This window comes from Macaca nemestrina, unplaced genomic scaffold, assembly GCF_043159975.1.
Source record: "Macaca nemestrina isolate mMacNem1 unplaced genomic scaffold, mMacNem.hap1 Scaffold_83, whole genome shotgun sequence".
Classification (NCBI taxonomy): domain Eukaryota; kingdom Metazoa; phylum Chordata; class Mammalia; order Primates; family Cercopithecidae; genus Macaca; species Macaca nemestrina.
In genome coordinates, this window is record NW_027257874.1 from 206,108 (window position 1) to 230,805 (window position 24,698).

General features: G+C 43.0%; 1 protein-coding gene across 2 annotated transcripts in view; it reads right to left on the reverse strand.

Annotated features, from left to right (window-relative positions):
* LOC139361650 (disco-interacting protein 2 homolog C-like) overlaps positions 1–24,698 on the reverse strand; it is a 35,386-nt gene that overhangs the window by 7,316 nt on the left and 3,372 nt on the right. For both annotated transcript variants that reach the window (XM_071090381.1, XM_071090382.1), the window contains exons 2-3: positions 12,365–12,574; positions 9,745–9,879 (exon numbers count right to left, since the gene is read on the reverse strand). In XM_071090381.1, coding sequence (XP_070946482.1) covers positions 9,745–9,879; positions 12,365–12,574 — 345 coding nt within the window. The remainder of the gene's footprint in view (positions 1–9,744; positions 9,880–12,364; positions 12,575–24,698) is intronic.

Here is a 24,698-nt window from a genome sequence, read left to right on the forward strand (position 1 = left end):
GCAAACCACCATGGCACATGTATACCTATGTAACAGACCTGCACATGTATCCAAGAACTTAAAGTAAAATTTAAAAATAAAAAATAGGGAGTATAGTTTGGTAAGACAATGTGATAATTTTACAAACACAAAACATGTCATACCCACTTCCCCACCTCCCTCAAGTGCTTTCAACAGCATCCTATTGCTGTTATTAAAAGAATAAAGCATCTACCATCATCTCCCAGCCCCTGCCTGCCTGCCTTCATTCTTGTCTTGTGCCACTTTCTCCCGTGTTTACTTCCTTGAACGTGCCTGATTCCTGCTGCAAGAGGCATTCTGCACGCACCCCCATCTCTGTTCAGACCGTGGTGTCCCTACACTCCACCCCCCTCAACAATCAACCTCTACTTCTCTCCAGACTGCAAGGGGATCATACTTTCCAGAATGCATCGGTTTTCTACCTCTCATCCCAAGATACGCCAGATTCTTTTACAGCATAAATTTAGAGAATCCCGCTTCCCTTTCTTTGGTGCGCTTTCCTCAATTCTTCATCAGAAACCCATTAGAGTGATTGTCATATTAGTGCCCATTCTCCCCATCAGGCCGCAGGTTCGTGAGAGCAGGGGCCACGGCCATGTTGGTGAACCACGGTATTCTCAGTGACTATCCATGTGTTTAGAAAGTATTTGCTGAATGAGTAAATGGGTCTGCAGTTCCAACCAAAGCTAGAAGCTTGACTTTGGAAGAATGAAAGTAGATAACATTTCCAAAGCAGACCCCATAGCATGAGAAAAGAAGGGAAGAATGGAGGCAGAGCTGAAGGATGAATATCGGCACAGGAGTAGGTGAGAGTTCCAGAAATGCTGGGTTTTCACGTGTTTTTATTTACCTCATATCTGTGTTTCCATCTCTGTGTAGCGTGACTGTCACATCCCTCTCTATTACTACATTTCTTTACTGACAAGGACAGAGGTGGTGCATTGGACACACTACTAACCAGCATACTCTCTCGGACTTGCAAGGAAATGTAGAGAAAACAATCTAGAAATGGTATCTCAGAAGAAAAAAATATCAAAAATATGAGAATAAATGTGGGAAAAAAATCAATGTTTAAAGACAACTTCTCAACATATTTAGGTATCTCTGGGACTTAAAATTTCATCAGGACTCCCCACACTTCTTTCTTTTTACATTGCTCTGTGTGTGTGTGTGTGTGTGTGTGTGTATTCAACAGAAATCTACAAAAAAAAAAAAAAGAATGCTATTGCTAGAATAATGCTACTACAGCGGAGAAAAATGTAATCTTTTCTTCCACCCATCTTAGCTTCATTGGTTGGGGTTCCTATAACAAAAGACAGATGAACCCCCCAAAAAGCAAACGGAGGCTTATTAGCATGTATATTTCATATACACATGGGAGATACACAGGGAATGAGGGAATCTCAGAGAGACAGCTCAGACCTTTCTTTTATGTAACATCTTCAACAAGGATAATCAATGTTTCTAGAAGTGCCAAGACAAAGTAAAAGGACTTTGGGTCATTGGGGGCAACAAATTGTGGGAAGGCCAATAAATGATAGATTTTTGTGTAAATTCCTCTGGTGCTGTTTCCTGAATAAGGGTCTGAAGTTGTCTACAGAGATTGACCTGCGTCCTTTCTGGCAGAGAGGGGAGAAAGGGCACTTTTGTCTTTGTATAATATGATTATGTTGTGTGCTTTTCAGAAAATGGAGGGAAGGCCAGAGCGCTTCTTAATTGCCTTCAGCTCAAAATATTTTAGCATAGCGTGTTTTATTCTCTGGACTGTTCCTGCTGCAGCTATCTCTAAAGGCATCAGTCGCACCAACAGCACTACTTGTGGGGAAATATTGAGCAGAACTGGAATCAAATGTATAATTCAGCCCCACAGTCTCTCTGAGCCACAGGACAGAGAACTGCCCGGGAGTCAAAGCAGACACTGAGCAGTTGACATTCTAAGAGTCTCCTTCCAGTAGATCGGCACATAAACTCAAGTTCTTTTCACAGATTTGTCTGTGTTTCTTTTGTGGAAAAAAACATAACCCTGTAGCTAAAATGTCTACTTCACAGTGCACGAAAACATCTGGAGCCTTAGCCAGAAGCAGCACAGACGCAGGCAGCCTGGTGATGTCCGACGGGGACAGCCCACAAGATCCATCAGCATGTGGCCCTGCGAGCCGCCACCAGTAACATATGTTTACATGCTAATGAATGTCAGGCTCATTTAGAACAAATTTGCATCCATCAAAGCCAAACAGCGAGCAGAGCAGCACATTTTCCTGTGTGTCAGTGGCCCCTGAGATACTGGGGAGAACTTGAATTGCCTGACCCCTTCAACTTCCAAGCATCCCAGAGGGAAAATGCAGACCCCAGGAAAGGACTGTGCTGGAAACCATTTGTTCTTACAGATGTCCGGAGTAGTCTTCTGACTGACCCAAAGACTCCCCTCTGAGGGTGGGGGAGACCTAGGTTAGGGGAAGGTGAACCGTGCTGCCTTCTAAGACCTTCCTTCTAAGGGAGGGTGGGGGAAACCCAGAGTAGGTGGAGGTGAGCCATGCTGGCAGGACCTTCCTTCTAAGGGAGGGTGGGGAGACCTAGGGTACGTGGAGGTGAGCCATGCCAGCAAGACCTTCCTGCTAAGGAAAGGTGGGGGAGACCTAGGGTAGGTGGAGGTGAGCCATACTGGCAGGACCTTCCTTCTAAGGGAGGGTGGGGGAGACCTAGAGTAGGTGGAGGTGAGCCACGCTGGCAGGAGCTTCCCTCTAAGGGAGGGTGGGGGAGACCTAGGGTAGGTGGAGGTGAGCCGTGCGGGCAGGATCTTCCTTCTAAGGGAGGACGAAGTGTGCTTTGCTAGACTCCGCGATTGAGTCTCAGCGTGGCCGACGCAGATGGGAGCAAGTCACTTCTATCCTATGATTCTGGGTGTACTCATCTGTCATGGAAGGTTTGGTTAGATGAGCTTAAAGTCACTCCAGTTGCAAAGCTGTGTGACTTGTAGATACATGTCAGTGTGAATGACTCACTTCACTTTTACAAGTTGCACAGATAGCCAGGCTTCCCCTTGTATCAGTCAGGAGGTCCCAGAAGACTTTGTCACAGGCAAAGAGGTGATTAAAAGGAGTCACTGACGGGATTCTTTGGAGATCGGTGGGCAGGGCCCAAGGGAAGTGAGAATAGCACTCCCCAGATCATGGGCAAGGGATGCCTGGGGAGGGGCTGCTAACGTGGACAGGCATGAGTAAGAGAGGAGTGAGGACAGCTCCTCTCCCTCCTCCACCTTCCACTTGCTGCCAGCAATGAATCCAACCAGCAGCCCTAGGCCAGGCCAGGCTCCCAGAGTCAGAGCCAGGAAGAAGCCAGGCACATGGAGAAGCCACTGGTCCCCACCAACACCAAGGGTGCAGTAAGAATTTTGATGGAAATATTTAAAAACTCATTCGACAACTTCCTATCTCCCCAACCAGCCTCTACATATGATTCCACCTTTTCCGACTCCTGAGCCATCGTCAGGGGTGTCACAGGGGTGGGGCTGCCTGCTCTGCCCAGGGCCTGGGACCCTCCAAACTTCGGAGGTCTGGGGTCCCCTCTCTCCTCCCTGGGAGCAATTGTCTTCTCTGCTGTCAAATTGTCACTTCCATCCTCCCACAACACACGAGAATGTAAGACAGGATTTTGTTGGGGACACAGCTAAACCATATCAAAGGGGGGACCTGGGGCTACCTCATGGGGCTCTGGCATGAGCTTGGGTGACACAGGTTATAAGACCCCATCTGCTTCAGGTTTAATTGCATACACCAAGATTCCCAGGTTGTAGTCCTAATCAAGGACCTCAGAATGTGTCTGTATGTGGAGATAGGCCTTTTAAAGAGGTGATTAAGGTAACGAAGTCATTAGAACTGATGCCCTTGTAAGAAGAGATCAGGACACAGACATCTATAGAGGGACAACCGCACGAGAACACAAGAGAAGATGCCATCTGACAGTCAAGGAGAGATGCCTTAGGAGGAGCCAGTCCTGAACTCACCTTGACCTTGGACCTCCAGACTCCAGGACTATGAGAAATACATCTGTCTTTTCACAAAACTGCCTGTGGCAGCCCAACCAGAGCCATGTACCATCTTTGGTTCTCAGAAATTCCACTTGGTTTTATGCTCCTGGATTTTAGGAGGCCCCTGGATGACCAGCATGTGGCTAAAGTTAGAGAAGGAGTTACCTGTGTAAGAGAGCCCCACACATCTCTGAGCGGACACTGTACAGCCCATGAAATATTGGGTGTAGTATCATCGTCTCTTCCCTAGGATATTAAGAACAATGTCACAGGAGGGGTGTACAGCCACAGCCCCTGCGTTACTGGGAGCAATAGCATCTTCTCCCTCTCTCAATACAAGGAACAATATCCCAGGGTGGGTGTACATCCCCTGTGATATTGGGCGTAATGTCATCGTCTCCCAATGTGGATATTGGGCATAGTGTCACAGGGGAGTGTATACCTTCTTCGTTATCGGGAATAATATCCTCTCCCCTCGGGATTGTAGGCAAAATATCGAAGGGGTTTTACAACTCGTGAGATATGGGCAGTAATATCATCCTCTCCCCACCTAGATGTTAGGAACTCTATCACAGGCAGCTGTACATTTCTTGCGATATTGGGAGTCATATCATCCTCTCCCATCACGGATATTAAGAACAATATTACAAAAGAAGTATACACCCCTTGCCATATTGAGAGTAATATGCTCTCCCCTTCAGGATATTAGGAACAATATCGCAGGAGGTGTGTACAACCCCTGTGATATTGGGAGTAATATCATCCTCTCTCCCTGAATGTAAGAAACAATATCACAGGAGGATGTACACCCCCTGTGATATTGGGAGTCATATCATTTTCTCTGCCTCTGGATATTCGAAACAGTATCACAGTGGGTGTGTACACCCTCTGCGATATTGCCACTAGTATCATCGTCTCCCTCCCAGGATATAGGGAACCTGCGATATTGGGAGTGATATCATCCTCTCCCTCCCTGGATATTAGGAACAATATCACTAGGGAGTGTACACCTCCTGCAATATGGAGACTAATATCATCCTCTCACCCCCTGGATATTAGGAACCATATCATAGGGGTGGTGTACACCCCCTGTGAAATCAGAAGAAATATCATCCTCTCCACCTTTGGATGTTAGGGACAATATCACGGGGGAGGTCTATGCCCCCTGCCATATTGGGAGTCGTATCATCCTCTCCCACCCAGGATATAAGGAACAAGACGACCGAAGGGATGTACACCCACTGCCATAGTTTCAATAATGTCATCCTCTACCCCCTGGCTGTTAGGAATAACATCATAGTGGGGTGTACACTTTCTTCGATATTGGGAGTGATATCATCCTCTCCCCGCCGGATATCACGAACAAGTCTATTAATTATTAATAAGTATAAGAAAAATTAAGAGTAATCATCAATATTAATAATCACAATAAAGATAGTAATATACTAGTTAAAAATGTTAATGATTAGCATTAATAATCAATAGTAATATCACCATTAATAAAATAATGATATCAGCAATTAATGTTACTTAATACTAAGTGATGGTAATAAAACAATATTAACAATTATTTTAAGCATGCATAATCATATATTTAAAATAATTATCCATAATAACGGTATCCTATTAATAGTATCATTGATAATTGTTAATATCAATCATGGATGTTCAATAATCATATTATTACTCCTAATACCACAGGGGGTGTACACCTACCTGTGATGTTGTTCCTAATATCCAGGGACAGAGAGCATGGGATGTTGTTCCTAATTATCAAGGAGGGGAGAGTGTAATATTACTCCCAATATGACAGGGTGTGTACATCCCCCCCAAGGCATTGTTCTTGCCATTCAAGACAAGAGAGGATGACATGACTCCAGATATCGAAGAAAGTGCAAACCCACGTGTGATCTTCTTTCTAATATCCAGAAAGGAAGAAGAGGATAGTAATCCTTATATGGCAGGAGGGGTACACTCACTCTGATATTTTTCCAAATATGCCGGGAAAAGGATAATTGCATTCCCAATATCGCACCAAGGGTTGTACACCCCGTGTGAGATGGTCCTTCATAATGTTTCAAGGTGGGAGGGATGATATTATGACCTATATGGCAGAAAGTGTACACCCCCCAGGATATTGTTCCCATGATCCTGGAGGGAAGGGGATGATATTACTTTAAATGTTACAGAAGGTGTACACGCCCCCAGTGATATTGTTTCTCATTTCCACGTGGGAGAGGAGGATATGACACCCAATAATGCAGGGAGTAGAAACAATCCTGGGATATTCTTCTTAACATTCAGGGAGGAAGAGGATGATATTACTCCCAATACAGACGGGTGTACACCCTCTGACGGTGTACACACAGAGTATACACCCATCTGTGAAAGAGTTCATAATTTCCAGAGGGGGAGATGATATTACTCACAATATCAAACAGGCTGTGAGTCCACCATGGCCCCTAATAGCCAGCGGGAGGAGAAGGGGTGGCTATTAGTCCCCACCTTGTGGGGGGTGCCTCACCCCCCTGCGAGGTGACTTCTAATAGCCAGAGGGGGAGAGGGGGTGGCGATTAGTCCCCACCTCGCGGGGGGTGCCTCACTGCCCTGCGATGTGGCTCTTAATATCCGGGGGGGGAGAGGGAGTGGCTATTAGTCTTCACATCATGGGGGAGGTCCTAAAATAAAATATATGTTAACTATTTAAAGGTGTGAATTTTATTACATATAGAAAAATATGTGTTTAGTGTACGAATGTGTGCATTTATGTCAAATACATGAAAACACATAATCCAGGTGTTTCAGTTCATACCACTGTAGAGACTTTTCGGTTTCTTTTCATACAACTGCCCAACTGGGGCCCAGAACCAACACCCACCAGCTGTGTCACTGCATCTATTGTTTTACTGTCACACACCGGCCCTACCCCACCAAAAAAAAAAAAAAAAAAAAAGCCATGGCACTTAATAAAAAATTAATTTTACAACATTATTAGAGATGACTTGTAGTCCTCTTTGAAGAGACTGCAGCATGTGAAGGATTTCAAATACAACTGTGTTCTGAGTCTCCTGATCTAAGGACCTGTCCGCACTGGTGGCTTTAGCAGTGCTTCATGCAAACTTCCAGAAGGCATGTGTGTCATGTCTAAGAGCAAACTAGAGTTCACGCCTCAGCACTGTGTGCCTCTTCTTTCTTCCGTCCCACAGGCACCGTCTTCGCCCAGGGAGCTGGTGCTGTGCTCTGAGGCTCTGTCCCACCAGTCCCTGCCAAGTCCCTGGTGCCACTGTGGAGAACCAGCCTCCGTCTGTCAAAGTGTGTTGTGCAGAAAACAACTCATCCAAATCTGTTTAAAAACCACACATTTGCGACGCCTATAGGACTCAGAAGGTGGAGGCAGACAGGTAGAGGCAGCTGCCATGGGGGCTGAAGATCAAGCCGGTCTGTCTGGTGACTGATGGGCACTGTCTGCAGTGACCCACTGCACATTTAGCGAGGCTGTCTGGCCCCTCACCTCTGCCAAGCCTCCACCCATCGAGTCTGGCCTGGATTCTCACACGCCTGCACAGCCTTCATCTGGTTCATAACTCAGCTCACAAAGGGCCCCATACAAAGGGCCCCATACAAAGGCCCCCGGACCGCGGCAAGGACGGCGGTGGTCACACCTGTGGCCATTTATCCTCTCTACATCTAGCTCCTCTTCCTGAGGCAACAGCACCTCCGAAGTCACAGCCTGGCCTTCCAACTCTCCCCCGTGCCGGGCTTCTTGGCATGTTGCTCTGCTGCACACACCTCAGCAAATACTGCTGATCAGCCAGAATCACCCAGAAATCTCTTAACCTTGATTCTGACTGCTTTTATAATTTGTAGTATCTGTACTTCTGGTGTGATTTGAGGAACAACAAATTTTAAAATTAGAGAAGATGTGGTTTTTATTCCCTCCTTTCTACTTGCAACCTTGAAAATTCAAGTAGCAGCAAGGTTTGTTGAGAGTAACTTCCACCAAATAGAACCTATTACAAAGGTACTACAGAGTGTCAAATAACCACATAGATGTAAAATAGACATGCAGACACAGATATAAAATCCAATGATTAAACCAAACTGAGAAATGCTTGCCAGTTTGATAGGACTTCTGAAACTTGACAAAAATGTTGGCTAAGGGATACAAGATGCTACGAGATGAGTGAAATGTTTGGCCTAGAACCACAGGCTCTCTCCTCTTTACAGCAGAAAATCCATAAGGAAGCCAAATCTGAAAGAACCAGGTACCATTGAATGGCATAATCAGTCGTCCTTCCCATCCCTGGGGCCATCTGCGGTGAGTGCAGCCAGCCCGTTCACCAACATCCATCATCCATCCTCCAGGCCATGGCTACACTTTACTCCCAGGCTCCCTGTCATTATGTAGATTAGGTAAATCATGGCCACTCTCGCCTTAACCCTCCCCCGCCAGCATGGCAATCACCCAGTCCCAACCACAGCAAGGACAGCCGTGTCCGTGGGAACACAGAGCAGGAGTCTGAAAGGAACCTGGATCTCTGAATACCTCATGGAGCAGTCACCAGCCTGGAACATCCTCCCTGACAGGTTTGCAAGACAGAAAAACTCCTTGGTTCCTCAAGCTACAATACTGCAGAGTCTCAGGTCACAGCATCCTTACCTACCCTCGTCAGGAACCGTTCATGCTCATCAAGACATGAGAACAAAACTGCAGTGGCACAGTCACACATACCCAGAAAGCAGACCACCTGCTGCTCACATTCATCGTATTAACACTAAAAAGCCACCTCGGTGGATATCCTGGATGTGGACACTCGGCGGCTTTTTGCTGGAGATGTGCTTTGTGCATTTATCGCACGACCATCTTGGCATCAGGAGCTGCTGCGCAGATGGCAGCTGTGCACGTCACAGGGAGTCTTACTCGCTGGAATCTCAGCCTGCTCCCAGCATCAGCTCCCACAGGGTCCTCTCCTCTGGGAGCGCGTGCTTGGACGCCACAGTGTCCTGTGGATCCACACAACCACGCTGTCCTCCCTGGCCACTGTGCCTGTCCACTGTGTCCACACAGGCCTCCCTGTCCACTGTGCTTGTCGCGGCTCCGATAGTCCTCCCTGTCTACCTGTTGGGGTTCGGAGAGGCCTCCTTGTCCGCCTGCGAGTCCCGTGCACTGCAAGAGTATGCCATTCCAAGGCTGCTCGATGAGGCTTCACACGGGGGCATTGTATTTCATTCACTGCTAGGTTCTACACTGACTTTTATGACTCCGGGGAAGGACTAAGACTTAAATAGAACAGCGGCTAGGTGATACAAACCGCCGCTGTAATCAGAACATAACAAGACCAGGCCACAGGAAGGAAGAAGCAGCCCTCGGCCACAGCCTGTTACCAAGTCGCTGACATCTCTGTCCAACATGGATAAAAAGACCCTCTTTCCTCCGAAGTCTAAAGCAACATACCGGCCCATCTGACAGTAATTCTGTTGTACATTTAACTTCTTCTTGCTTTTCTAAGTGACTGTTCACGGTCTTAACACCTGTGCAAGAATTTCTCAGCTGCTGAACCACTGTTAGTTATTCAGCAGATAAAATGGCAGCAGATTGTACCCCAGGAAGAAACACACCCAGTCACGGGCACAGAACGGGACATCAGCACAAACCGTTTCCCAGAAAAAAAACACATCTCTGCTTTGGGACGTACCATTCCCGGTCTCCATGAGCTCGGCGTTGCAGTACTTGGGCGCTGTCCGGGACCCCGTGGAACCCTGTGGTCGCTCCATCTGTATGGAGTGCTCTGAGGTGTACGTGGTTACATCAGGAGGTGCAGAATGATTATCTGTAAAGAAGCACATCATGAGTGTTTCTGGTGGTTGTGGCGTTTGTTCTGCAGGTTGAGCAAGCCATAGCTCAGGAAGAGACCGGAGCGCGGTCTGGGGGTGCCGTGAGAAGCCAAAGCCGATCTCAGCCACGTCTGCCACACACATCCGGCACAAAGGGGGACCCCAGCATAACTCATGTTGCCGAAAATGGAGCAGAGTTTAGTGAAACCTCAATTTCCTAATAGGAGCCACGTCAGCGGCGTTTTAACTAGAATAACGTTAGACCGGCAATGGCAGGGTGCCAGGAAGCGTGTGTGTGTTCATGGAAGGGTCCCGTTTCCTGTCGGCCACCGTCCACACAGCCCAGGGCTTTACTCGCGCTTTGGAGCCCAGGGCCTGGAAATGGAAACCCAGCTCTGGAAACTTCTGGGGATTTGGGGATGTCCCTTAAGCTCTCCATGCCTCAGTTTCTTCATCAAATGGGAATAGTAATGGCTATGACCATGTAGGGTCTGGGGGGGGGGGTTGGCCAGTGTGACTATGTTGTGACTGGACTCCTTAGAACACTCACACGCACACGTGGTCACAGATGCTAAGTTCTCATTCACAGGCTTCTGATTATCTCAGAAGGTCAAATGCACATCTGACTTTTTACTTCTCTTCTTTTGCCACACAAAATATTTCTCCTCTTCAAGTTTCATTATTTTGTCACGGCTTTTCCAAAAAATTCCCAAACTTATAGAAAATTTCCAGATAGTCTAGGAGGATTATCTTTGTGCCCAATTAGAAATTACCGGAACGCGATCACCCTAGAGTTACATTTGGGTCACACTGAGCCCTGATGTACGTGAGTTAGGAGCCCCTCATAGTTTGGATACATTAATTCTTTGTACTAAAACTTCCTCCAGTATTGAAAGGGTAAACCCACAAAGGGAGGCCCAAGTGCAGTGATTCATTTATTCAAAAATATGTGTTTTCCTTGGTAAGATTCTGTGCATTTTCTTAAAATTGAATAAGATCTGAGGATACAAATGCTTCCACCAAGTGGCAGAGGTGGTGTCTGGCCTCCCCGTTCTCGTCTGGCAGAGCCTCGGCCACTATCCTGCGATCCAATATACACATGGAATTTTATTATGGAAAAATATGTAACAGTCACACATTTCTGTTCAATGTTTAGCCTACTGTGATTTCAAGTAGGGCTATTAATTCACATAAACGAGTGTACATGTTCCTGAAACTGTGTCAAACTGAAGTTTAATACTGCTTTTCATTTGAGTACTACTTCGCAAACTTTTAAAGAGTATTTCTGTTTTCTCCTTTATACTCACAACAGTTGAGAGAGAAAAATTATTTTTTTCAATTTTTTTCCCCTCACTCAAAGCCTAAAGCAGGAGAAGGGACTTCAAGATCCCAGCAGCAGTTATTGGGAAAAGTGAGACAGACCCAGCTCTCCTGACAGCAAACTCCTGTTCCAGACAGAAAACAGCTGACGCTTTCAGTGTCAGTGAGCACCGAAGGGGCTGGGACCCAAGTCAATCCTAAACGCCTCTGGGTGTCAAGGAGTCAGTGATCTAGAAGTGAACATTCTGGGGTTCTGGGGTGTCTGTGGGCTATCTGATCACACATGACGTCCACCTGCTTCCCACTGAGGGTTTTGCAGAGATCAGGCTTTCCTGTGGTAGCTGGTGCCGGGAGGGTCTGAGCCTGTGGCTCGTGCTCCGTTATCGGCGACGTGGTACACAGTCGTCTCCGGTTACTGCTTTAATAGAGACACACACCAAATCCTATTCAACCCAAGTCCCATACTTGATGGAAAACATTTACTCCTGAACCATTCAAAGGCAGAGCGACGCGAGGCTCATCGTGGCTCCCCCACGCGTCGACTCTACCTCTATTAATTCTCACTTCACTCCTTTTCCACGACATCTTCAAACGTTGTGGGGCAGTGATCCTAACTTCGTTCTTTTTCTAATACAGAGGATCTCCCTTGTCATAGAACCTACACAAAACAGTGCGCCACGCCCAAGAAATCTGAACACCTGTGGCAGACAGCAGCGTAAAGCGGCCGTGCTTAAAGCCCTCATTTCCTTAAATGACTCCCGTGGTCAGGAGAAGCACACTTTAAAACCCTGTCCTGTTGACTGGGACTGTTAAGGTTTCACGCAGAAGCATAAGTGAGAAGAAAAGTTGGAAGCGGATATGGCTGCAGGATTCCCCAGGAACACAAAAGGACTTATAAGCAGAAGGCCCCTGGAATTCGGATATGGCTGCGGGATTCCCCAGTAATAAGGCCCCTGGAATTCCAGCTGTGGGAGGGACCTGGGCATGAGAAGCAGTAAAGCATCTTCCGGAAACAATCCAACCAAAGCACCCCAGGGGCCAGAGGGGCTCTGCGCTCTTTCCACTAAGGGATTCCACAGCCACGATGCAAACAGAGAAAAACGTGCACACGCAAAGGCATTTAGACAACAGGCACAGAAAGACACTGTGAAGCGTGCTCACCCATGTGGGTCTGGGCCATGACATCCGCCACCCTGTTGGCAGCTCTGCTGTCCCCGCTCTGCGTAGAGGACGAGGAGGTGGTGGACGTGGTGGAGCCGTGGATGGCCTGACTGATCCAGTGCTCCATGTTGATGCTGCCCTGGCTGGAGGTCGGGGTGCCCTGGGAGTCCCCCTGCAATGAGCCTTCATCTTCGGAGCCAGAAGAGGTATCTGTGTAAGAAGAAAGGCGATTTGCTGCATATTGCAGCAAAAACATGCACCACAATCTCAGTCCCTCCAACACAGATCTACTTCACCCAAGTCTGAACAGTTGTTTAATGACTTTTTGCCGTAGACACTCTTGAGAATTTAAACCACTTTTCAGATAATGAGCCATTTATTTTAGCATAATGAATTTTTCTTCTAAAGCACCTTATACAAACATGCTATAAGATGTTTGATACTGTCATCTCAAAGATGCACTGACACATTTCCTCTACACAGCAGTTTGGGAAGAAACCAAGTGTTTTCTTGTGTCAGTCAGAAAGAGAGAGGGCAAGGGGAGGCGGAGGGCCTGTGCGGCTCTCAGGAGTCTCAGTGTGACTATGTTTAGCCCTGGTTAGTCCTGAGATGCTCTTCTGGGCTCTGATTTATTTCTACGTTGGTGTTTGTGTTATATACCCTTGCAGGTGATTTTTGCATCTGTGTGTTAGTTACCCATACCGCTGATTTATTTCTACATCGGTGTATTAGATACCCATGCAGGTGATTTCTGCGTCTGTGTGTTAGTTACCCATACAACTGATTTCTTTCTATGTCAGTGTGTTAGATACCCATACAGCTGATTTATTTCTACGTTGGTGTGTTAGATACCCATGCAGCTGATTTATTTCTACATCAGTGTGTCAGATACCCATGCAGGTGATTTCTGTGTCGGTGTGTTCGATACCCATGAGGGTGATGGATTTCTACCTCGGTGTGTTCGATACCCATGCAGCTCTCTAAGGATCAAGACGCTGGTGATGGTAACAGGAGAGAAAGCAGAATGTGCCTCACATGGAGCGGCCTCTCCACCTCCCCGTTTTCCTCCGGGACACACGACAAACCCTCATGTCACATTTTGCACACAAATCTAATCACCTTTACAGTATTCGTTTCTTATACATTCTCATTATTGATTTTTCTATCTGTACAAATTGGATATCTTGGATTATGATAAAATACATCCATTTTTTCACTATAATTCAGGAGAACATTTTTCATTTAATAACTTTTCATGCAGTACCAAGGTTTTTGAGAATACATTGCTGGTGTATTTGTTAAACTTCAACGTAAGAATGACACTCAGAATCCTACCTACAGGTGAGTGATGGGAGGCGCCGGCTCAGGTGAGCAGCTCCAGATCATTGGGTGAGAGGAGGAGTCACAGCAAATAATCTTAAGACACAGGATTGCTTCTTAAAAGACAATAATAGCAAACAATATTCACACTTATTACCACTGTCACACGACTTATGCTGTCTGGGAATTTTTTTAAAAGTTTACTTGTTAGACAAGCAACAATATTAGGAGCCTGAAAATTCTCTATCATCTTGCTTTTTTTTTCTTTTGAGACAGAGTCTTGCTCTGTTGCCCAGGGTGGGGTGCAGTGGCATGATCTCAGCTCACAGTAACCTCTCACTCCCAAGCTCAAGCGATTCTCCTGCCTCAGCCTCCCAAATAGCTGAGATTACAGGCACGTGCCACCATGCCTGGCTCATTTTTGTGTTTTTAGGAGAAATGGGGTTTCAGCATGTTGGCCAGGCTGGTCTCGATCTCCTGACCTTGTGACCTCATGATCGGCCTGCCTCGCCCTCCCAAAGTGCTGGGATTACAGGCGTGAGCCACTGCGCCTGGCCCACCCTGCCTTTTAAGAAAACTTACACAATTTATATAAAAGAAAAAGTAAAACTGACACAGCCTTGAGACTTTTGAGAAAGGTACACAACCAGGTGTCCATATGCAGCACAACCATCTCCCCAGAACGTCTTCTCACAACCCTTTCCAATCTTTCATTCCTCACTCCCACCTACCTTTTCCAAGAAACCTGCAGAATAATGTGATATAGACACTCGACAGAATAGCAGCAAACCAAGCAAGCAGCATATGAAATGGATGATACAGCATGACCAGTGGTGACTAGAATTACACACCATGGGGACAGGAAGTCAGGTTGATTTAACATTCAAAACTGAATTAATGTCATACACCATATAGAATTACGGAGTAGAACCGCATGTTAACCTTAGGAGACATAGAGAAGTACTGACAAATTCAAGAGAATGAAACTGAACAAACCAGGAATAGAAGGCAATTTCCTCAACCTGCTAAAGTACATTCGTGAAAAGCCACAGCTAACATTGTATTTAATGGTAAACACTAGAATGCGTTTTCCCTAAGATGGAGAACAAGACAAAGATGTCCCCTCTTGCCACTTTTATTCAACGTTATCTGGCAGGTTCTAGCTGGTGAAATAAATTAACAAGTTTAGTAATGAAGACATCCAGATTAGAAAGGAAGGAATAAAAGTGTCTTTATTCATAGATGACATCACCTTGGGATGTAGAAAATGGCAAGAAGTACACCAAACATGTTTTGCATTACTAAAACAAAGTTTGATGGGATCATAGGACACAAGATAAAGATATACATATACTAGAAATAACCTGAAAATAAAGAAAATCGTTCCATTCACAATAGCCTCAAAAGCAGAAGACACTCAGCTGAACTTCTAACAAAAAGGTGCAGAATGTGTACAATGGCAACTATAAAACATTACTGAGAGACATTAAGGATCCAAATAAATGGAAACTAAATAAATGGAGATAGATTCAAGATCGTGAATTGGAAAACTCAGCATTATCAAGACAATTCTTCCCAAACTGTTCCATTAATTCAAGGCACTGCCTAATAAAATCCCAGAAGGCTGTGTGTGAAATGGAAAGCTTATTCTCAATTTTATCTGGAAATACAAAGGACCTACAATAGCCAAAATAAATTTAAAAAAGGGAAACAATGTTGGAAGACTTCACTATCTGATTTCAAAACTTTACATAAAGTCATAGTTTTTAAGGCAGTGGTATTAGCACAAAAATAGACACATACATCAAAGGAACAGAATTAAATTGAGAAATAAAGCCTTGTATTTATGGTTAATTTATTTTTGACAAAGGTCTCAAGACAATTCAGTAAGAGAAAGGTAGTTTGTTTTTTCAACAAATGTTGCTGCGGCAACTGAGTACCCACACACCAAAAAGAAAAACCGTGGGGGAAAAAGTCCCCCAAACCAAACCAAAACAAACAAAAATCCCACTTAGATCCCTACTGCACACACAAAAATTAACTCCAAATGAGTCACAGACCAAAATGAAAGAACAGTAAGACCATGAGACTACTAAAACTTCCAAAAACACAATCCATAGAAATTAGTGAAATAGACTTCATTAAAATAGAAAACTAGTAAGTTTTAAAAGATGATTATCTCCCTATAGCTAATGTAACAAATTACTTTGATCTTAGTGGCTTATAACAAGACACGAATCTATTATCCTATTGATGGAGAAGTCAGAAGTGTAAAATCTAAGTGTCAGCAGAACTACATTCCTTCTGGAGGCTTCAAATGAGAATCCATTTCTTTACCTTTCCCAACTTCTAGAGGCCACATGTGTCCCTGACTCCTGGCCCCTCTTCATCTTTAAAGTGCATCACTCCAGTCTCCAGTTCTTTTCTCTTGTAAGGACCTTCTTGATTACAGTGGGTCTACCTACTTAAACCAGGATAAAGGTCCCATCTCAAGATCTTAAATTAATCGAATTAATCAGCTGCAAAATCCCTTTTAACCACTTCAGACAACAGGTTCATAAGTTCTGAGGAATAGGACCTGGGTATCTTGGGGGAAGGGCTTTGTTCTGTCTGCTACATAATAGATTGTTCTTTCACTGAGAAACGTTACATCTGTAAAACTCTTATATTCAGATTACATAAGGCACCTGTAACCCATAAGACGACAACCAACACATTTAAAACCTGAGCAAAAAATCTGAACATTTTGCCAACATATACAAATGGCTATGAATAGGAATTAGCACATTAAAAGCTAATAAGCACGTTAAAAATGCTTAGCATCATTCATTGTTGCAAAGTAAATACACAATGATATACCATTTCACATCAATTAGAATGGCAGAAATAAAAATAACAGTAACTATTGCTGGTGATGATGTGGAGAAACTGGAATGCACATATGCTGCTGGTGGAAGTGTGAAATGGTGCAGTTATTTTGTAAATAATTTGGCAGTTTTTAAAAAGCTAAACCTAAACTTACAATAAGAGTCAATCATGCTACTTGGCATCCACTTAAGATAAAGGAAATTATATGCATACACAAAGATATATACATAAATGTCGACGACAGCTTAATACTGGAAACAACCAACTGGTAAATGAATAAACAGAATGTGTCATATCTATCAAATAGAATATAAATAAATAATAAGGAATAAACTACTGGTACATGGTACAGCAAGGACTTCAAAACAGGTAAAGGAGGCATAGAGAATTGTGTACATTGTATGATTTTATATCATAAAATTATAAGATCATAAAAAAACCAAAAACCATAAAATCATAGACTAAAATATTCTATGATATTTTCTAGAAAATTTAGAGTGCACTGTTATGATTTCTAGGGTTCTTTTTCGTAGAGCTAACCTTTCATCTGATATCCTTTGCAATCAGCCAAGTACATTCTTTAGCACGTTTATAGTGTATTTCTGCTGATAACACATTCTCTCAGCTTTCATATTTGGGAATGTGTTGTTTCACCCCTGTTTATAAAGGAGATTTTCCCTGGATATGAGTTGACAGGCCTTTCTCCTGCTTTTAGTGCTTTAAAAAATGTCTTTCCATGGTCTTCTGGTCTCCACTGTATCTTCACAGAAGTCACGCGTTGTTCAAATGCTTCTCTGGTGTGTAACTTCTCTTTTTCTTCTGAGTCCTTTCAGGATCTCCTCTTAATCTTGGGATTTCAGTACTTTGGCTATCATGAACTTGGATGTGATTCTTGTCATACTTGTTCTGCTTGGAATTCACTGAACTTCTCGGGGCCGGACACAGGTGTTGGACATCAATCTGAGAAAACTCTGACTCCTTTTTTCAAAGGTCCCTGCTCTTCTCTCTCTTTTCCTTCTTGTATTACAAGTATATTGACATATCACAGGATCTTGAGGTTCTGTTGGCTTTCCTTTCATTTTGTTTCTCTGGGCTTTACTTTGGTTAATTCCTTTTCATCTGCCTTCGAGCCCACAGACTTCCTCTTCCTTCTCCAACCTGTTAAGCCTATCAGCGCAACTTCATCTCAGTGTCATATTTTCCAGCTTTATAGTGATGTCTCATGTATTCCCTATATATGCACAGCATCTCCTGTCATCGATATTGCCTACCAGACTGGTACATTTGTCACAACTGATACTTCTACAGCAAAACATCATTACCACTCCAACTCCATCATTCACATCAGGGTTCATTCTTGGTGTTGTACAATATATGGCTCTGGACAAATGTATAACATGTATCCACCATTACAGTATCATACAGAGATCACATGATACTAAAAATTCTCCTGCTCTGCCTATTCATCCCTGCCTCCCCCCGGCCCCTGGCAACCACTGATCTTCTTTACAGTCTCCATAGTCTTGCCTTTTCTAGGATGTTGTAAAGCTGGAATCATACAACAACCTTTTCAGATTGCTTCTTTCACTTAGCAATATGCCCTTTAAGTTTCCTCCGTGTCTTTTTATGGATAGCTCATTCATTTTCAGCCTCATATAATATCCCATTGTCTGGATGTACCACAGCTCACTTATACATTCACCTACTGAGGGGCATTTTGGTTGCTTCCAAGTTTTGACAACTATGAATAAGGCTGCTCTAAATATCTACTTGCAGGCTTTTTGTGTAGACATAAGTTTTCAACTCCTTTGAGCAAATGCCAAGGAGTGTAATTGCTTTATCATATGGTAAGAGTATATTTAGTTTTGTAAGAAACCACCAATCTGTCTTCCTAAAGGCTGTTCTATTTTGCATTAAGACCCGCAATGAATGAGAGAGAATTCCCACAGCTCCACATCTTCACAGGCTTTGGTGTTGATAGTGTTCTGGATTCTGGTGTAGTGATATCTTACTGTTGCTTTCATCTGCATTTCTCTATGACACATGATGTGAAGCATGATTTCATACATCGATGCCATCTCTATATCTTCTTAGATGAGGCATCTGTTAGTCTTTGACCCATTAATGTGATGAATTACGTTAATTGGCTTTTCAATGTTAAACCAGCTTTGGATATGTGAAATTCCATGTGGTTTTAGTGCACAATTTTTGTTAGATTTAATTTGCTAATATTTTATTGAAGATTACTGCATCTATGTTCATGAGAGATGTTCTGTAGTTTTCTTGTAATATTTTGTTATTAAAATGGTATTTGGTATTAAAATGATGCTGACTCTATAGAATGAGTTAAGAAGTATTCCTCAGCCTCTATGTTCTGAAAGAGATTGTAGATAATTGGTATAATTTCTTCTTAGATGTTTGGTAGAATTCACCAGTGAACCCACCTGGGCCTGGCACTTCCTGTTTTGAAAAGTTATTAACCACTGATTCAATTTAACAGATACAGGTCCATACAGATCGTTTCTTCTTGTTCAAATTTTGGCAGATTCTGTCTTTAAAGAAATTGGTTCATTTCATCCACGTTATCAAATTTGTGGCCATAGAGTTGTTCATAATATTTATTATCCTTTTAATGTCCATGGGATCTGTAGTTATGTTCCTTATTTCATTTCTGATATTGGTAATTTATCTGCTGTATTTCTTTTTCTTGTTAGAGGCTGACAGATTTTCTCTCAAAGAACCAGGTTTTGGTTTCATTGATTTTTCTCTACTGATATTCTGTTTTCAACGTATTGATTTCTGCTCTTTCATTATTTGTCTCCTGCTTAGAATTTAATTTGATGTTGTTTTTCTCGTTTTCGAAGGTGGAAGCTGATTAATTTTAGATCTTGTTTTTTTTAACGTATGCATTTAAATCTATAAATTTCCCTATAAACATTACTGTCATTGCAGCTCACAAATTTTAAGAAGTTTTCATTTTCATTTACTTCAAAAATTCGAAGAAATCTTCAGATTTTTTCCTTGAACAATGTGTTATGTATAAGTGTATTGTTTAATATCCTAATATATTTTCCAGTCATCTATTATTGATTTCTACTTTACTGTGGTTGAGAACACACTTGTTTGATTCCTATTCTTTTAAATTTGTTAAGGTGTTTTTTATGGACCACAACATGGTATGTCTTGGTGAATGTTCTGTATTCTGTTGTTGTTGGAGGAAATAGTCTATAAACGTCAGTTATATACAGTTGACTGAGGATGCCGATTTCAATTTTGTCCTGATTTTCTGGCTACTGAATTGGTCCATTTCTGATAAAGGGGTGTTAACCTCTCCAACTATACTAGTGGGTTAATTACTTCTCCTTGAAGTGTATCGGTTTTTGCTTTGGCATTCTGATGCTTTGTTAGCAAAAATACATTTCAGGATTGTTACATCTTCTTGGAGAATTGACCCCTTTATTACGTAATAATCATCTCTGGTAACTTTCCTTGATGTAAAGCCAACTCTGTCTGAAATTAATATCACCACTTCCATTTTTCAAAATGAGTGTTGGCCGGGTACGGTGGCTCATGCCTGTAATCCCAGCACTTTAGGAGGCCAAGGCGGGATGATCACCTGAGGTCAGGAGTTCAAGACCGGCCTGGCCAACATGGTGAAATCCCGTCTGTACCAAAATAGAAAAAAAAAAAAAAAATTACCCGGGCATGACGACAAATGCCTGTAATCCCAGCTACTCGGGAGGCTGAGGGAGAATCACTTGAACCTGGGAGGCAGAGGTTGCAGTGAGATGAGATCAGGCCATTGCACACCAAAAAATTAGTGTTAACATTTATATCTTTTTCCATCCCTTTACTGTTGATCTATATGTAGGTCTTTATATCTAAAGTGGATTTCTTATAGACAATATATAGTTCGGCGCATTTGGACTGACATTGAAAGTAATGATATACAGTTGAATTAACATCTACCATATTTGTTACTATTTTCTATTTGTTGCCCTTGTTCTTTGTTTTTGTCTTTCACTCTTTTTTTTTTCCTTGTGGTCTTAATTGAGCATTTTCTATTATTTATTTTCTTAGCATATCAGTTCTTTTTTTTTTTTTTTTAAATGGCTGCCTTGGAATTTGCAATATAAATTTACAAGTAACCCAAGTCCACTTTCAAACGACACTACACTGGTTTCTTGATAATGCAAGCACACTATAATAACAAAATAATCCTAATTCCTAATTGCTCTGTCCCATCCCTTGGGTATCACTGCTCTCATTCATTTCACTTATATTTAAGTGTGTGTATATGACATATTTACTGTCACTATTATGAATGAACTGTTATGTTAGATCTATTAAGAAAAATGAAAGATTTTCTTCTACCTTCACTATTTCTTCTTTAATGCTTTTTGTTTTTCTATTTATTTTTTTAAACAGACAAGGTCTTTCTCTGTTGCCCAGGCTGGAGTGGAGCAGCATCATTATAGCTCACCACAGCCTTGAACGGGATCCTGGGCTCAAGAAGTGACCCATCTCAGCCTCTCAAAGTAGCTGGCACTATAGGTGTTGGCCACCACGTTTGGCTTTTTTTTAATGAGACAGAGTCTCACTACGTTGCCCAGGCTGGTCTCAACTAAGCGGCCTCCAGCTGTACTCCCATCTTTGCCTCCCAGAGTGTTAGGATGACAGGTGTGAGCCCTGTAAACAGACTGTGCTCTTCCTTTCTTTGTGCACAGCTGAGTTACTGACCTCTACTATTTTCTCTAAAGAACTTTGAACATTTTTTGCAAGGCAGGTCTACTGGCAACAAATTTTGCAATTTTTGTCGGAGAAGGTCTTTACTTTTTCTTCACTTTTGAAAGATAATTTCACAGAGTATAGACTTCTAGGTTAATGGAATTTTTTTCCTCTCAATAGTTTAAATACTTCACTCCACTTCTTGCTTTCATGGTGTTTGAGGGGAAGTTGAATATAATTCTTATCTTTGATCTTCCATAGGGAAGGAGATTACTCCGGTTTGCTTTTTAATCTTTGATTCACCATAGTTTGAATATTTTATGCCCAAGTAGAGTTTATTTTTGTTTTGTTTTTGTCGTCGTCGTTTTTACATTTATCCTTCTTGGTGTTTCTTGAGCTTCCTGGATCTATGGTTTGGTGTCTGGCATTAATCTGAGGAAATTCAGCTATTACTGTTACAAATAGTTCTTCTGTTCCTCTTTCTTCCCCCTTGTATTACCGTTATGCATATTTTATGCCTCTGTGGAAGTCCCATAGTGCTTGGATACTCTGTTCTTTTTTGCTTTTCAGTTCTGGAGGTTGGAGTTGGGTATTTCCCTTTCCACCAGGTCAGAAGGCTCTGATAAAATCCCACCTGGTTAGTCTCTAGTTAACAAGCTTCTCTGGAAGGTAGACCTAGTGAAGAGTGCACCTACATATTGAAAAATGATTCCTATTCTCTTTCCCCTGTAGTAAGTATGAGGTGATTTTTCTCTGATGTTTACTTCAAGAACCTGGTTGAGCTTCTGATGATACAACTCACAAAAGCATGAGACCCATATGCACAGGCCTCCCGGAGGTTTTAACTCTCAGATGTGGCCACACCTCACTGTAGCAATTTGTCAATTCCAGTTCAGGTTTTCCAATCCCAGCGTGGGTTCCTTGGAGCATTGTGCTCCAGTGTATGGTAATTCTCCGCTTTACCTGTCCAGCCAATCTGGGGACAGTGGCTTGCCTGTGACCTCACGTCTCTTGCACGTTTAAGAAGAACTGCTGATTTTTCAGTTTGCTCAGCTTTTTACCTGTGAGGAGGGAGTGACAATTCTCAAGATTATCGTGTACGGAACCTGAAATTCCCCAACTCCATTATAGTAAAAAGTGTCTTCCCTTCCTCTGGCCCAAGAATTAAAATATTTTCGTTCTTTGACACATTGTAATTTGATTCCCTAAATATTTATAATTGTAGATTTAAAAACTCGGTCTTCTGCTGGATCAGACATCTAGACAGGCACTTTCCAACAGAATTATGAGAGTCCTGTTATAGAACTTGAAACCTTCCTTGTAGCCTCATATAAATATATAAACAGGTACAATTAATTTTACTAGTATATTTTTAACTCAAAATGCTCATACTATACTTTCAATAAGAAATACAAATAGGCCGGGTGAGGTGGCTCACATCTGTAATCCCAGCACTTTGGGAGGCTGAGGCGGGTGGATCACGAGATCAGGAGATCGAGACCATCCTGGCTAACACGGTGAAACCCCGTCTCTACTAAAAATACAAAAAATTAGCCAGACGTGGCAGCGGGCAGCTACTTGGGAGGCTGAGGCAGGAGAATGGCATGAACCCGGGAGGCAGAGATTGCAGTGAGCCGAGATCGCGCCACTGCACTCTAGCCTGGGCAACAGAGCGAGACTCCATCTCAAAAAAAAAAAAATACAAATACAATATTTTCTATTTTTTATATTAACTGGCATGTCTTTCACGCAGCAAATCCACTTCAGACCGGGCGCACTTCATGTGCTCAGCCGCCGCATGTGGTGAGTGACAGAGACCATCCTGCATGGGTGTGCACTTTTTACTGCCTCTTTCTTGACCACAGATTCTACCTCCTGTTTCTCTGTGTATGCAGTGATTATTTGCTGAGTATTACACATTGTAGGTAACATGTTGAGCACACTCAGGATCCCTAACCTTCACTCTGAAGGTTTCCAGCTCTTGTTTTAGTAGGTAGCACAGGCACTGCTGGGTCATTGTGACATGGGCAGGCTTGGATTGATTCGCTGCTGGTGTGGATCTGTGGAGAGCTCCAATCCTGCACCCACTCCGATCTCCCCCTCCTGGATGTGGTAGGGTGGCCATGATCCGCTCACACCTGAGCTCCTTCCGAGCTCTGCATTCTGGACTTGATAGGATGGCCCTGCTCCACCCACACCTGAGCTCTCGGCGCCACAGTCTGCAGGTGTTCTCCAGAGGGCAAGTGTACTGTGGGTGCGTCTCATTCATTCTCCTGCCCTCGCCCTCAGGTTCTGGCTGGCACAGCTCTTGTCACAGACTAAAAACAGCCACCTCATTCGGTTTGTGCAGTTTTACAGTTGTTTACGGCAGATGTGTGATTTGGGTCCCTGTTCTCTGATCATGGCTAGAAATTTTGGCAAATGATTCTTATATCTTTACATTTGAAAACTAAAGGCAAGTTTCACCCAAAGAATATTAGTGTTGCGACAATCCTAATGAGTGTTTCTCCAGAAACTATAATCCAGGTCAGCAGTCCGTCATTTCATAGAAGATAAACTTCAAGAACATTCTCTGAAGGGCAATGAAACTCAGTAAGATCTTACCACTGTTACCAACAACTAAGAAAAGTAGGTAGGAAATGCAGCTAAGATTTTGATCGAGTAAGTACGGCAATAAACATGCAAACTATCGCTAAGCACAATATAGGGTGGGAGTAAAAAATTTTTATGATATTGACTTTTATGATTTTACAAAACTGCCCCATGTGATAACAAGAGGACTCCTGATGGAAATTTACAAAGGATGCTTTATGGTTTATATAAAAATGTTAGTCAAATCCAAATATTTCACAAAAATAACATTTCAAATAGTATTCTTTTATATTTTGTAGACATCTGTACAGTGAGGTTATTCATCACGCATGACCCAGTAACATTTCTTAGCGGTTGGATTCAATACGAGAAATAAGCAAATAACCGCACTGCTTCTTCCATTTCAAAGTAATTTATCTTATAAAAAGTGGTGAAGAAAAATGCCCGTTGCCTTACATACTGGTTAGTGCCAAAAATTTGGTTTAAAATATTTCAAGTGGTTTATCCTTTTACGTCCATGTTGTTAGTTACACAAAGAACACATACAAATGCAATTTTTTTACCATAAGTTTTTGCAAATTATAACCATAAACTAAAGAAACAGGATTAAGCATATTATTTTTTGAGATAGGGTCTAGCTCTGTTGCCCAGGCTGGAGTGCAGTGGCATGATCACGGCTCACCGCAGCCTCAACCTCCCCTGGCCCAGGTGATTCTCCCACCCCAGCCTCCTGAGCAGCTGGGACCACAGGCACACACCACCATGCCCGGCTGATTTCTGTATTTTTTGTAGGGAAGAGCTTTGGAATGTTGCCCAGGCTAGTCTC